We start from the raw sequence: 15182 nt of genomic DNA on the forward strand, positions 1-15182 counted from the left end.
CTCTATACTAGTGAACTAGTACATACATCTGTAAACTAAATATTGTGGAGTAAAAGTACAAAGTTTGCTTCCAAAATGTAGAAAAGTAGAAGTGTAAAGTAGTATAAGATGAAAATACTCAGCTAAAGTACAAGCACCTGAAATGTGTACCTAAGTACAGTACTTGAGTAATTGTACTTAGTTACTTTCCACCGCTGCTCTTCATAGTACATCCCTCTGTGCTCCAACCACTTTGAATCAAATTACAAGTCAATAGAAACCCCACACAGATGGACACCAGTACATGACACGTTTTATTTTCTCATAAAACTATGACACGTCTATGCAAAGCGTACACTTTAAAGTATTCACTCCGTCATTTTGTTCCAGAAACCCCAACCGGTGAAGTTTGGATATTTGTGGCTTTTTGGGATTCTGTAACAAACTGAGAGACAGACTCAGATTTGACTTCAGCTTTGGCAAAATGATGTTATTCAGACTTTTAACGACATGGAAATCCTGATGAAGCACAAAACACACCGTCCACTGCTTCATGGATTTTAGGGGATCTGTTGAACAGGATGTAAGTGATGAAAGTCGAATAAAATCACAACACATTACTACTAAAATATTAATGTCTTGAACATTTGTACATACAATCATAACAATAAATAACACAATTAGAGAAGCAGCTTTGTCTGTAAATTGTAAATTAAAAATATACATCCATCCATCTTCTCCCGCTTATCCGTCAGGGTCGAGGAGGTAACAGCTCCAGCAGAGAGCCCCAAACTTTCCTTTCCCTGGCCACATCAACCAGCTCTGACTGGGGGACTCCAAGGCGCTCCCAGGCCAGCGGAGAGTTATAATCCCTCCACCTGGTCCTAGGTCTACCCCTTGGTCTCTACCCAATATCTGATCCTTATAAACAACGTGGGTAAGAATACAACAAAAAAAAAGCTAGAGTAAAATCTAGATGTTAAAGGGTAAGTTCACCCAAATGTTAAACACATATTCAGTTCATTTTCTCTCAGATTTGGTTTTGAGACGTTTCTGAGATTTCAGCCTCAGAAATGAGTTTTAAAAATGGAAAAATCAACTTCTTATTGATAAATCGCCCTATGATATGCTGGATAATCCAGAAACATTGAATGGAGACTTTTTTGATGTAGAGAAACTATTTCCAATTAAAACGGTTAAAAACGTCTTTTGACTTTTGATTGCTAAATTGCTAAAAAATAAAATCACTATTTCAAAGATTTCAATTTGTTCCACATTTTTTTTACGTCATCAATTAATTTAAGTTTACTTAAAGTTGAGTCCCCAAACTTTAATTTATCGGGTACATTTACTAATCTGTGTTTTAATTAAAAGGTTGTAATTCTCAGCTGATGTCCGTTTGACAGCTGGCTGAGTAAGTCATTTTTTACATTGAAATAAATAGGACAATGCTTTTGAAAAACCACTATTTTTAATACATTGTTATAGTGTAGCAACGTCACTTTTTGGCACTAATGTCTAAGTCTGTAGAAAACAGAAATTAGAAACAAACAGGAGGTTGTCAACAAGAAGCAAATAATAGATATAATAAGAGGAAGAATCCCATGTTCCTCTTCTTATATATTCCAAACAGGCCTGTGTACTCATTAACAAAAACAATCGCCTGACATTGTGTTTACTAGCGCTTTTGTAACTTGAGTGAACTGTCCCTTTAACATCAAGGAACGAACCAGATGAAGAGCTGCGGGTGAATCAGAACTACAGCAGGAAGTGAAAGTCCGAGACACTGAAAGTTCCCAGAATGCAATGCAAAAAGAAGCAGGTGCTCACTGACTGAATGAACTCCATGTGCTCCTTACTTAGTTTGGTAATAAGTTGATTAAAAGCAAGAGGAACATTCACCACGTAATCTGCAGCTGATAAATATGCTTTTGATATCTATGTAAAGCACTTTGAATGGCCTTGCCCCTGAAATGTGCTTTATAGATAAACCTGCTGTCAGTCTGATGTGTCAGCTGCTGTCTGTTCAGAGGGTCTTTATTCACCATGCCTACCGAGCTTTGATTTTAAACAGAGGAAATGAATCGCAGTGATGCAGAGGTCAGACTAGTGCCGATACCCTCTGCAGTTTTTCACCACCTTCTGAAAGAGAGACACCCAATGATTGATGAATTATTTGAAGTTCTAGAGATCCGCTGGAAGCTATGGCACGGGCACAACCAGAACATTGGGAGGGTTTAAAACTCTGGAGGACAAAGTCATTTCTCAATCCTCTGACCTTGACCCTAAAATAAAACCTGCAGGAGGAGCCTTTTTTTCCAAACTCAAGTCATGTGTGCAGTGTTTCTCTGAGGTTGCCGTGAGGACTATCGGACGGACGGGCCTCAGTAAAAAAAAGGCTGGAGGTTTATAAGGCATCGGTGTGGCGGGGCCACAGTAAGGCCGATCTGCACGTTCCTGAACTCTCCACGTCGCTCCTTCTGAACGCCGCTCCTTCTGAAGTTAAAACGTTGACCCGTCACAGATGATGTTCTGGCCTCGGCCGGGGAACAGCTCCATCTGCCAGTACCGAGGGTCAGCGTAAACTACACAGGGTTAAAGGTCAGAGGGAACAACAGTCATGAGTGATGAGGAGAACAGGTACAGCATGTAGTGAGGAACAGGAATGTCTTTTTTGGCAATACAATAACTTTGTTAACTGTAGAAATATTCACACTGTTCGCAGCCTGAAAGGAGGAGGCACAAGTAATGATTTGTGTGTGTGAGATTATACAGTGGGGCAAAAAAGTATTTAGTCAGCCACCAATTGTGCAAGTTCTCCCATTTAAAAAGATGAGAGAGGCCTGTCATTTTTATCATAGGTATACCTCAACTATGAGAGACAGAATGAGAAAAAAAAATCCAGGAAATCACATTGTCTGATTTTTAAAGAATTTATTTTCAAATGATTGTGGAAAATAAGTATTTGGTCAATAACAAAAGTTCATCTCAATACTTTGTTATATACCCTTTGTTGGCAATGACAGAGGTCAAACGTTTTCTGTAAGTCTTCACAAGGTTTTCACACACTTTTGCTGGTATTTTGGCCCATTCCTCCATGCAGATCTCCTCTAAAGCAGTGATGTTTTGGGGCTGTCGCTGGGCAACACGGACTTTCAACTCCCTCCAAAGATTTTCTATGGGGTTGAGATCTGGAGACTGGCTAGGCCACTCCAGGACCTTGAAATGCTTCTTACGAAGCCACTCCTTCGTTGCCCTGGCGGTGTGTTTGGGATCATTGTCATGCTGAAAGACCCAGCCACGCCTCATCTTCAGTGCCCTTGCTGATGGAAGGAGGTTTTCACTCAAAATCTCACGATACATGGCCCCATTCATTCTTTGCTTTACACGGATCAGTCGTCCTGGTCCCTTTGCAGAAAAACAGCCCCAAAGCATGATGTTTCCACCCCCATGCTTCACAGTAGGTATGGTGTTCTTTGGATGCAACTCTGCATTCTTTCTCCTCCAAACACGACGAGTTGAGTTTTTACCAAAAAGTTCTATTTTGGTTTCATCTGACCATATGACATTCTCCCAATCCTCTTCTGGATCATTCAAATGCCCTCTAGCAAACTTCAGACGGGCCTGGACATGTACTGGCTTAAGCAGGGGGACACGTCTGGAACTGCAGGATTTAAGTCCCTGACGGCGTAGTGTGTTACTGATGGTAGCCTCTGTTACTTTGGTCCCAGCTCTCTGCAGGTCATTCACTAGGTCCCCCCGTGTGGTTCTGGGATTTTTGCTCACCGTTCTTGTGATCATTTTGACCCACGGGGTGAGATCTTGCGTGGAGCCCCAGATCGAGAGAGATTAGCAGTGGTCTTGTATGTCTTCCATTTTCTAATAATTGCTCCCACAGTTGATTTCTTCACACCAAGCTGCTTACCTATTGCAGATTCAGTTTTCCCAGCCTGGTGCAGGTCTACAATTTTGTCTCTGGTCTCCTTTGACAGCTCTTTGGTCTTGGCCATAGTGGAGTTTGGAGTATGACTGTTTGAGGTTGTGGACAGGTGTCTTTTATACTGATAACGAGTTCATAAAGGTGCCATTAATACAGGTAACGAGTGGAGGACAGAGGAGCCTCTTAAAGAAGAAGTTACAGGTCTGTGAGAGCCAGAAATCTTGCTTGTTTGTAGGTGACCAAATACTTATTTTACCGAGGAATTTACCAATGAATTCTTTAAAAATCCTACAATGTGATTTCCTGGATTGTTTTTTCTCATTTTGTCTCTCATGGTTGAAGTGTACCTATGATAAAAATTACAGGCCTCTCTCATCTTTTTAAATGGGAGAACTTGCACAATTGGTGGCTGACTAAATACTTTTTTGCCCCACTGTATATGTTCAACATTATGTGATGACAAGATTTATTCATCTAATTTGTAATTTGTGACACAATTCTACTCAGTAGTCTGCTGCTGTAAATCAACCGTTTTGTTCCAACATATGGTTTTACAACAGAATTTATTGCATATAGCCCACATTCTTTCTAACATCAACAAGATAATCAATGTCCATTTTTTAAATATTATTTCATGTGGGCAACATAGTAATAAATTGCAAAATAATATAGTATTTTTTTTAATATAGGAGAAAAATATTTTGTATTTTCAATACAGAAGTTTGTCAGATACAATTTTCTTTAAAAAAATCGTCATTAGTTAGTAATTCATTTTCTAAATTACTTGAATACACACATTATTATTTTGGGGGGGGGGGGCATTTTAAGGAGCTCAATATAAAACACATTGGGCATGCAAGACAATAATGAGTTACATCTATACATTGATTTATTGGGAAATTCAACATCATTTTTTGGGGAATTGTATAAAAATGTGTTTTAAGCAGAGATATTGTTTTGTAGAAATAAGAAATGAAAGTGTTTGTGGTATAAAGACGGTGTTACCCATGTCTCCAGGATTCAGCCACAGGTTGAAGGAGCTGCAGTGTTTCTGACAGCGCTGAACAGGAAGGACGCGCACTGTGGGAAGACCCTCCCCCACTACCAGCCAGCCAAACACCCCCACACCCTGTAACACGGAGCAGAGGCTTACGGTGAGTGATGGAGGGGTGATCTTTCAACTGCATTTTCCCCCTAAAATAATTCATACATAAATGTAATATATCACAGAAAGGGCAAATGAAGACACAACCAAATGGTGAAAGGGAAAGACTTGATCAGAAGAAAAGGGATTCTTTTTCTTTGCACAAAATATATAATTTATTCATCTTTATATAGCAACTTCAAAAAGGATGCTGCATAATGTGCATTACAAACAGAGGACAACAGAATGGATTTAAGAACAGGCTAAGAATGCAATAATTATTTTGAAAAGAATCACACACATGATGAATAACATGAATAAGATAAGATGGAGAATAAATACTAATCCTATTCAAATCAGTACCTATACTTTCAGTCTACAAATACACATGAATAGACGCTGCAGCAGCTTCTAAATGCCTCTCAATTACTATGTTCTATCTTTTGATCATCTACACAAAAGGAAAACATTATTTCAAACTTTCCCTTCACTGACCTTGCTCTGGGAGTTTGTGCTGTGTGTGACCAGGCAGCGCTGCACGATGGTCCCAGCGCTGTCCAGCAGGGGGCAGAGCTCCGCCTTCGGGAAGAGCCACCTCAACACCTTCTCTCGTGTCCCCGAGCTGAACCTCCTGCACACAGCACCAGAAACAATCATAACACACCACCACAAAAAATGTACGGCTTCGTATGACATTACATCCCATTTCTTTTAACACTTTTAGACACTTAAGAAATCAAAAGATACAAATTCAGAATCCTGCAAGTACATTTTCTCCATATAAGTCTTATAGTCTAGTTGCCAGTTCTTAGAGTCCTGTTGTGAACCATGGAATGTTGAGGCACCAAAGTTTTATTTTAGAAATGTATGGGGTCTCCAGAACATAAAAAGTGCCGGATGCTAACCTGCTTATGTTGGGCAATTTGCACAATAAGCCTCAGTTTATGAATTATGCGGAAACTAGTTAAAAAATGGCTTGGCTGATTTGAACAATTCTGGAGTGATTTTGGGGGTTATTAAGGATGCTGAGTCCTGAAAAACTGCCATTTTTTTTAAACAGAAAGTAGCCATATTTGTACTCCCGGTGGACTGATTTTCATACATTTTGGGTCGATTTTGTAGACTTAAGGGACTCTGGATCACTTGGATTGGACAGTTTGCATATTTATTAGAAGAAACACTGCCCACGGTAGAGATAACAATTGTAATTGTGCTTTCTATCTATATCAAATGTAATGGTCGCAACACTACTCAGCCCTGTACAAAATATGGCCACTTTTCGATCCTGAGAATCATCAGGAATGGGTTCAGCATCCTCAACAACCCCCAAAACCACTACAAAATTGTCGAATTGGCCAAGCCATTTTAAACTTTTGTTTACATACGTAGCTATAATGCCATTAATTTCAATTAACACAATTTATGCTAATTCTGCAAATTGCCAAACATATGCGAGTTAGCATCCGGCAGGTTCTATGTGCTGGGGACGTGTACTATACATTTCTAATGTAAAACGTTGGTGTACTCAACATTTCCGGGTTTACTATGCTAGACTTTAAACTACACTTTAAGCCTGAATCTACTTTAAAAAACACTGTATACCAGAGCAGAGTGAAGTTGGCGGGCCCCTGGGGGAGTCCCTGGTTGTGGTTGTGCAGACCGTCGTCCTCCTCCAGCAGGATGGACATGGAGTTTGAATGAGCCAGGTAGAGCTCTTCGAGCTGCTGCCGCTGGACGCTGAGGGACTCCCCGCCCTGCAGGGAGCAGATTACACCAACAGAAGCCGTCATTCTCTGCATTAAACTTCTACTAGCTTAATACGCAGAGTCTGTCAGTAATGTGGAGCACTGTAAACCTAGAATTCAATCTCATCTTTTTTTTTTTATTATGTCTTGATAATGAAAAGTAGAACCATGCATCAAAATACATTTATCTAAAAAAAAGAGAAGATGTTTGACAGATTTAGCTCATTTTTAACTGCAGTCCCTGGGCAAGAGATTTAATAAAGGACATCCAGGGTTTTGTCTAAACCGGGTAACAGGGCGCTGTGCCCTCAAACCAAATTGCAGACTTTCCTTGTACACTGTCAAAAACTGTATAATTACTCCAAGAATATAAAAATCGTGTCGAATAGAGCCTCAGACAGCAGAAACAGCTTAGTTTTTACGGAGCTCTGAATGAATAGGGGATGGATATCCGGTGGGTCTGCCGGTGTGGCAGGCAGTAGGCTTACACTGAAACTGGGATTTCAGAATTACTTTTACTGTCCTTTTTTCTTTACAGGAAGTAACCCTAACTCGGGATGTATTTGTTGTTGAAGGTGCAATATATGACTCCGCAGCTTTAAGACATGAAGAAACTATTATTATTCATGCACATATGCATTATTATTCATATAACCCTCATACTATATTTTTACTACATGTCCAACAAATGGGCGTTTTAGGGATTGTAGGATAAACAACCAGAGTTTTTAACTTCAAACACGCAGTCCCTCTTACACAACCCCAGCATCACCGTGCAACGATGCATTTTTGCTCTTAGCCTTACAATTATGAGATTCCAAAGTCCTGGCCATGGTCGATGTTAAACAAGAAAAACAAGAACCTGTTTAAAGAGCTACCGTGGAGAGTCTTGGACACATTTAACAATAAAAGTAGGGGTACAAAAAGCAGCATATGTATCAGTAACTGTAATATTAGAATTATGTTAAAGTTATCTGTACAAGATAATGTGAAGTCATGCCATAAGTTGATCATTTAGTTTTGGAAGGGGCCCGCTGAACTTTTGACACTCGAAGTCTCGATGTAGTCTGTGTTATCTATAAAGGTCCTGTATTATGTGACTTCACCATGAAAGGGTTCAGTGTATCTTGTTTATTATATGACTTTGTAATGATGTTATTCCAAAGCATGTTTGCGTCTGTGTATAAGTACTGAGCTACTTCTGTGCTTCTTTAGACATTACTCTCTGCTCATTCAGTGCAAAGGTAACCGTGTCTCTCATACTGTTGATCAATATAATATTTTAACTCAAACCATTTCTGTGTCTTTGCTTTAATGTGTTTCTATTTGGTTATTTGTTAATGTTGTGAGTGTCTAAGGTTTCGGATCCAAGACAATTCACTTGACCAAAAAACTCAGTATAGGGTTAATGCTACTCGGCTCTCAAACAGGTCGACTGACCCAAACACGCAGTCCCTCAACCCCCAACATCACCCCGGGACTGAAACCCATAACAAGTTGGCCGTGCAAAGATGCATTTTTGCTCTTAGCCTTAAAATTATGAGATTCCAAACTCCTGGTCTTGGTTCATGTTAAACAGGAAAAACAAGAACCTGTTTAAAGAGCTACAGAGTCTCGACACATTTAAAACAATAAAAGTAGGGGTACAAAAAGCAGCACATGCATCAGTAACTGTAATATTAGAATTCATTTGAACTAAAAACTCAATATAGGGTTAATGCTTTTTTACACCATGGGAAAAGGGTGAAAGTGTGTGCACGCTTTAAGCACTGACCTTCAGCATGACGAGCTGCGGTCCCCGCCTCAGAGCCACCGTCCCCCTGAGGCTCTCTGGGACCTCCATCACCGAGGAGATCTGAGCACAGCCCGAACAGTTGACCAGATTCTGCCGCAGAGAGCCGGCACTCCACCATTCATGGAAACCTGCAGCGCACAAAAACACACATATTAACTTTAGACAAACTATAGCTCAGGTCTATCTTTATCCGTCTTCCAAAAACAGATGTTGGAAAGTGGAAGTTTTAGGGCTGAAGCAAATGTCTTTTGTTTTGACATTTGAGGGTTTGTTTGTGTTTTCATATTTTATTAAATGTCATCCTACAGCTAAAGAGAATAAATACTTTTTTCATTACTGTGATTATTTCATTTATGGTGCGGTTAGATTAATGCTGGATACAGTTGCAAGACTTCTGTTTTGTGGTGCATGTGGGAGAGCAAACTGTTTATTTCCCATGTGAAATGTTTTTGAAACAATAAATGCGACAAGTATGGATTGAAAGTTTAATATTCAGATCACATGGGAACAGTCCTACGCAGCACTGGACTGTAGTTTAATATTCGTATAGCTTAATCTTTGTTCAAAACCGTTCACATATATCAGGAAAATGACAAATATTTTCTTTTCAAAAGTGTTCAAATTGAAATATCCAGCTCTACTTGGTTACTGGTACTTGTAGCGACACTCCTATAGGAAAAATATTAGATTTTTTCAACCTTTGGATACACCGTCCTTTCTAATGAAATCTGTGTTGGTGTCTCAGACCTTGCAGGTTGTACTTCTTGGCGATGGGGAGGGACAGCAGGCGGACATGGCTAAGGGGGGACGACCAGTTGTAACAGCCCAGGTTGACCAGACCCAGCTGGGGGGCGCTCTGAGGGTACGTGAAGGCCAGTACAACCACCAGCAGGAGGCCCACTGCCACGACAAACTGCACAGACAACAGGGATGTTAATACTTCACTCACCTCCAGCATAGACAGACCTGTATGCTCTTTACTCTACAACCACAGGCAAGGGTTTGATTTAAATACAATAAAAAAAACGATTTCTGTTGGATCTTGGCGTGAATTCATACTCATCACATATTTAATATAATATATAATTAAATAAAACTTGAGGACATCTGGATTACAGCTATAAACATTCAAAACAACAAATTCTGAAATGACAAATGTTTGGTACAGTAATTAAGAGATCAAGAAGAATTTAACAGATGGAGATGTTATGGTCACTTTATTTGGACTTGAAACTAATAAAATAAATAGGATTCTTTATAATATAATATTTTTCATGGAAACCTGTCTGCAAGTTAATTAAGCAAGTTGTGCTACACTAAGTTAAAAGTTAGCAAGTGCTATTTAGAAAAAAAAAGAGTTAGAAATACTCTGGAGATAAAGAGATACAACAGACAACTGTACCCAGATCTTATCTGTCCCTCCCTTCTCAGGTCACAGTTGCGAAAGTAGGGGGAAGAACATGTTGTTTACATCAAGTAACATGGGTTAGGGTTAGGGTCCTGCACACCAAAGACCTCACTACTTATCTCCAGCATGGCTTTGAAGAATCAAAAAAGCAACTAGCCTGCGCATCATATCTCAAACTGATTCCCCACCGGGCAACTGGAATATGGAATCTGGACTGGGATCAGGGCTATCTTTAATCAATGAAAGTATCCACCTGAAGCAATCAACTTTGCCATTGCTACAGATTATTTCTAGGGATTAATTCCAACAATTCATAACCTTATTATTATAACTTTGGGTGATATCCTTTTTTCTGTGTGCACTACTTTTCACATCCCTCTTATTATTAACTTATCCATTTGGAGCTTCCGAGTTGGCTGTGAGCAGGTATTTTAAAGCACGTTTACAGTTGAGATACTTCCCCTTGCCTTCGACTGAAATACTCTCCTAAACATGTTTAACTCTATGGGCTGACTCGACTCATCAAGCAAGCCTCAGCCCTACATGGGACACAGCTCAGAACCTTAAACAATGGCTGGAATATTCCTTTAATGATCTAGAAGTTGGGTTCAGATATTTGTGGTAGGAGTTTAATAGCAATTCAATTGGATTTTTAAGAATTCTTTGCAGGGTTAGCACTTAAAAACAGGATGCTGCTCAAATGTTATGATGTAAAAATATCAATAATCCGAATGGTTCGCTATGTTTAAATCCCCAAAAACAAACTGTCATTAGGAGACATGTCATTGAAAGAAAATTAGAATGAATATCAATCCACTGCATTAAATTCCTCGCTCTGAAACCTTAATCAATGTCCTCAAACAGGTTTTCTATTGTTTTATTGTATTTTCCATGGGCCGCCGCATAGCTCACTTGGTAAAGTTAGTGACCAATTTGTATAATTTATGCACATCACCAAAAAAGTTATTATTATTTCTCCCAGACACACTCAAAAACCAAAAACAAATGGACAGTAATTACCAACTTGCAAATTATCCACATATTTTCCAGGCTGGAACTGCATTTTAAGTACTTTAAGGGCTTCATCGGTTCATTGAGTCAATGCGTACATTTTCAGTCGACTATAGGTTTTAGCAGTGAAATATTTCCCTGACCTTGATGGTGGCTCTCAGGATTGGGAACTGCGGAGGCTCTCTCCTGGGTTCGTTGGTCTCCAGGACCTGCTTTATGAACCTTTCGATCTCCCTCTCCGACATGCCGTAGCGGTAGCCCGACTGCCGGAGGATGTCGATGCTCTCGGAAAGTTTGTCATAGATGCACGGCTCACTCATCGTCGTTCCCATGACTGCAGCAGTCACAGCGGCTGATCAGTCAAACACGTCGATCTTCAGCTACTGCGGGCTTCAGGAGCATGGTGTCACCTATATTCATCCGAAATGTTAACCGCCACACCATGACTTTCATAAACAGCTAGATATCATAACTGACCTATTAAAAGGGGTTGTAATTATGTCAATTATTATGTGCAATCTATTCATGGCTGTAGTGTGCTGTGAGTCTTGGTGTGTGCCGTTGACCAATGGACTTCAAACAGGTTTGTTGTCAAGCGCATGTAAGAGGTCCTTTTGATAATTTGTGGCATTCACCAATAGTGAATTTTCCCTGAGGTAGAAGGTAACATGGTGCAGACATGATGTATTAGTCTGACACTGATGCCTATGCGACAGGTGCAAATGAGCTACAACGGCATACAACATTGCCATTGCCAAAAACTTGTTGCACTTTCAAAAATTATGCAAATATAAAAACACATGCAAATGAATAAACATTTTCATCAACTTCACAAAACATGTGCAGCGTTTACTGAAGCACTGCATAAACAACAGGGACATTAAAAAGTGATGCACATGGCTGGGACCAGAATGAGTGCTTGTTGACGTTCAGGGATGGATTATAAGGTGGGCTAACTGCAACTGTCTCCTACATTTTGATTAAAACGCTTACTTGGCTTATTTTAACAATGTGATAGCATGATTCCTTCTGACGTAACTGCAGATCTGTTGTAAGCTAGAGCTAACGTAGCTTACCTAGTCATTTCAAATACACTGACAAAACCTTTACAATAACAAAACAGACTAACTCTGCAAGAGTGACAGGTGGTGTTTTGAGCTGTTGTGCACCTGTCGGCCACCATATATGGCCTCTCTACAGTTTGACTAATGAACTGGAGTTTAAATATGACGCATCAACTAAAATGAAATATGTAGCTAATACAAATATAGATTATATGTATTATGTTATCTTATGTGATGTAACAGATCGTTATCATTACTTAATGCAACACTTCTAGTGGGAGTGACGCCATCATTTAGACTACACATAAGTAGACAATAGCAAGATAGAAAAAACTTTGTATAGCTTGTTTAGCTACCATTCTGAATTGTTTTTTCGGAGATTAAGATTATAAAATTAAACAGGCAACATACTGTAACTAAAACATAACAGAGGAAAAAACTTAAAAGGAACTAAAAATCAAAAATAGGGAACTCACATTTCAGTGGTTACAAAGAGTAAGCTTTGTAACACGAAAGTTGAATAACATTGACATCTTACTGAAGCTGCCTCTAGTTCTTTCATTTAAGAATTAAAAGCAAGATGAATTAATTGATTCTCAGATCATTCTGCAGCATATTGCATGTCAAGGTTGCAAAACACTTATATGCCCTTTGGGACAGAGAGCATAAAGAAGTCCTTTTAGAACAAATAGTACAGTCAGGCACTGATTCTGCGTAATAAACATGCTGATTTAAAACAGTCAACCTTTGTACATGTCAGTGAGGACATGTAAGAGGAGACAGCATGAACACCCCCAGGAGTCTTGACAGAGACAATAACGCACTCCCAGGTGTCCACATGGTGACAATAAGGGATGCTCAAGTCCGTACATGTAGAGCAATAAATGGAGTTGACAAACAAAACTAATTTTATCCTTGTCACACTTTGTGGAGTAGTTATATCTGTAAAACTCAACACTGTAGATAACAGAGGTTATTAAAAGTGTGTTCAAAAACATGTTTTTAAAAATAGTAAGGCAGACACATTTTAAAATCAGGTATGATTATTATTGTGTTTGAAACGTTTTTGCGTAATCTAATCTTAGTTATTATAGGGGTCATACTTGAATATAATATAAGGGTATAATAAAATGAAGCTTCACCCTACGCCTTTACAGTCAATATGTTCAGTTTCCCCTTTAGCGTTCTGTTTCCTTTTATGTACATTCTTTTTTAATTTTGTTTAAAATAAAAACAAAATATATCACTATAGCAGCTTCTACTCTAAAATGGATACACTAACATTAAGTGCAAGTACTTCAAAATGTAGCTTAGCGTTAAGTGCTTGAGTATGTACTTTTATGTACATTCCATCACTGACTAACACAATAACTACCATCAGTCCAGTCCCACTGCTTCAATTAAACATGTATATATAATGTCACAAAGATAACACAATGTAACGTTGGTGATCAATAGAGATATGTTATTATGTAAAACGTACTAACATTATAAAAACAGCACCACAGAGCTGATCCACTGACAGCGGTACAGTGGCTGGTGTTAGCTTCGGCTTGTTAGCTTTCATTGACACTTTACGTAGCTTCACGAAAATACAAAATACTTTATCCTCACCTTCAAAGTGACATCCACTGCCTCTGTGTGGGTCTCTCCATTCCCACTTTAAATACTAAAATAAATCTATTTTTCTTAAAATTAAACTAGCTTGTTATGGACATGGCTAGCACTTTATACATATTGGGTAAGCAAAAACAGCTAGGATACTTCTTCTTCTACTGTTACCATTACCGCCACCTTCTGCTTCGGAACTCTTCTTCTTCTTCTTCTTCTTTTTTGTAGTTTTACGGTGGTTAGCTTTATAAGTGCATTACCGCCACCTACTGTATTGGAGTGTGGACCTAATATCTCCCCGAGCGATGGTTGTTCCACTCCAAGCTTCCTGACCTATCAGAATAAGAATCAGAATCAGAAATACTTAATTCATCCCAAACTGGAAAATGTTTGTGTTACAGCAGCAAAATACAATATAATACAAATAAGAAATAAACAGATAAAATAGTGCAATGAAATTTAATATTAAATGAAAAATATAATATAAGTGTACAGTGTAAAGTGTGCATGTTATGTCCAGTTAACAGAGAGGCTGTAGCAGTGAGTTGTCTGCCAGCCAGGGGGGAGGCAACTCACTGCTCCATAGCCTCTCTGTTAAAGGTCCCCTATTTTTCAGGTCATGTTGCCTTTAAATACCGTAGGATAATTAAGGTATATATGTGGTGTGATGAGTTTTTATGGCAAGTGAAATCATACCACACTTTAACTCCGTTACAATAGCATGAAGTAAAAGAATCGCCGTAGCTCACTCGGTGCTATGTAGCGTTAGCTCGTTTTCGTTCCGTGCTGATTTAGACGCTTGGTGTTGGAATTATGTTTCGTTTTGGTAAAAATGGTTAATATGGTCTCTTAGCTGAGGTTCTTCCCGTTAGGTGGGTATGCCACATTAATAGGTTGTTAAATGTTAACATCCCCTGAGACGCGGGTTCTTACAAGTTGCTGCGTCTGGGCTTAAGAGGTTAACGTGTTGTGAAGGAAAAACCATCGCTGTATTTCTGCACAGTTCAGGTAAAGTTAGTGGCCATACAGCCTGAAAGCTTGGTAGCGTAGCGTTGATAACGTTAGCTTGCTGCTTTGCCGAGGCAAGCAGTGTGCTTGCGGCTCAACTCCCTCAACAGCTCCACAATTCGTCTGCGTCTGAAAAGCGGGTCTGTTAGTCACCGGATTTCGTTCTGTCTGGTTCTGTCAAAAATGCTATGGGCGGTTACAAACCAAGTGGGCGGAGCCATGAATAATAATTAAGCTTGGCTACGACACACTGACGGAGACTTCAGATTGGCCCATATCTTCCGCCTATTTTCTTTCATTGGCTATTGCATACAGCAGACAAGTTCCATAGTTTTCAAACCTACCATAGTTCACAAACTCATATTGACCTATCTTATGTCAAAAACAACAGGGACAAACTTTTTTTCGTGGAAGGTCCACTTTAAGTGTCCTTAATGTCTGTCTTTCTTGTCTGTATTTTTCACAACACAACACAAC

The 15182-nt window shown here is 39.3% G+C and overlaps 1 protein-coding gene across 4 annotated transcripts; it reads right to left on the minus strand.

Annotated features, from left to right (window-relative positions):
- Positions 1-272: 272 nt before the first annotated feature.
- On the minus strand, positions 273-14842 carry c20h6orf89 (chromosome 20 C6orf89 homolog). 4 transcript variants are annotated; one of them, XM_063910847.1, is made up of 9 exons: positions 14447-14842; positions 13875-14030; positions 11166-11432; positions 9351-9516; positions 8583-8731; positions 6666-6817; positions 5559-5694; positions 4925-5048; positions 273-2564 (listed from the first exon to the last, which is right to left on the minus strand). In XM_063910847.1, the coding sequence occupies exons 3-9, from the start codon at positions 11352-11354 to the stop codon at positions 2482-2484; spliced, it is 999 nt and encodes a 332-aa protein (XP_063766917.1). In that variant the 5' UTR covers positions 11355-11432; positions 13875-14030; positions 14447-14842; the 3' UTR covers positions 273-2481. The 4 variants fall into 4 exon arrangements, with proteins under 4 accessions (XP_063766917.1, XP_063766916.1, XP_063766914.1 ...); XM_063910846.1 differs by having other exon boundaries at positions 13869-14030; XM_063910844.1 differs by having other exon boundaries at positions 13701-14030; positions 14447-14840.
- Positions 14843-15182: the final 340 nt, after the last annotated feature.

Source organism: Eleginops maclovinus, chromosome 20 (genome assembly GCF_036324505.1).
Source record: "Eleginops maclovinus isolate JMC-PN-2008 ecotype Puerto Natales chromosome 20, JC_Emac_rtc_rv5, whole genome shotgun sequence".
Classification (NCBI taxonomy): Eukaryota; Metazoa; Chordata; class Actinopteri; order Perciformes; family Eleginopidae; genus Eleginops; species Eleginops maclovinus.

What these genes read in the sequence shown, in the direction of transcription:
- c20h6orf89 (XM_063910847.1), bottom strand. Translation starts at nt 11,354, where the DNA reads ATGGGAACGACGATGAGTGAGCCGTGCATCTATGACAAACTTTCCGAG. An exon ending in GCCAACTTCACTCTGCTCTG is followed by an intron (nt 5,695 to 6,665) that starts GTATACAGTGTT and finishes TGCTGTGTGCAG; the next exon opens with GAGGTTCAGCTCGGGGACAC. An exon ending in GCACAAACTCCCAGAGCAAG is followed by an intron (nt 5,049 to 5,558) that starts GTCAGTGAAGGG and finishes TCCGTGTTACAG; the next exon opens with GGTGTGGGGGTGTTTGGCTG.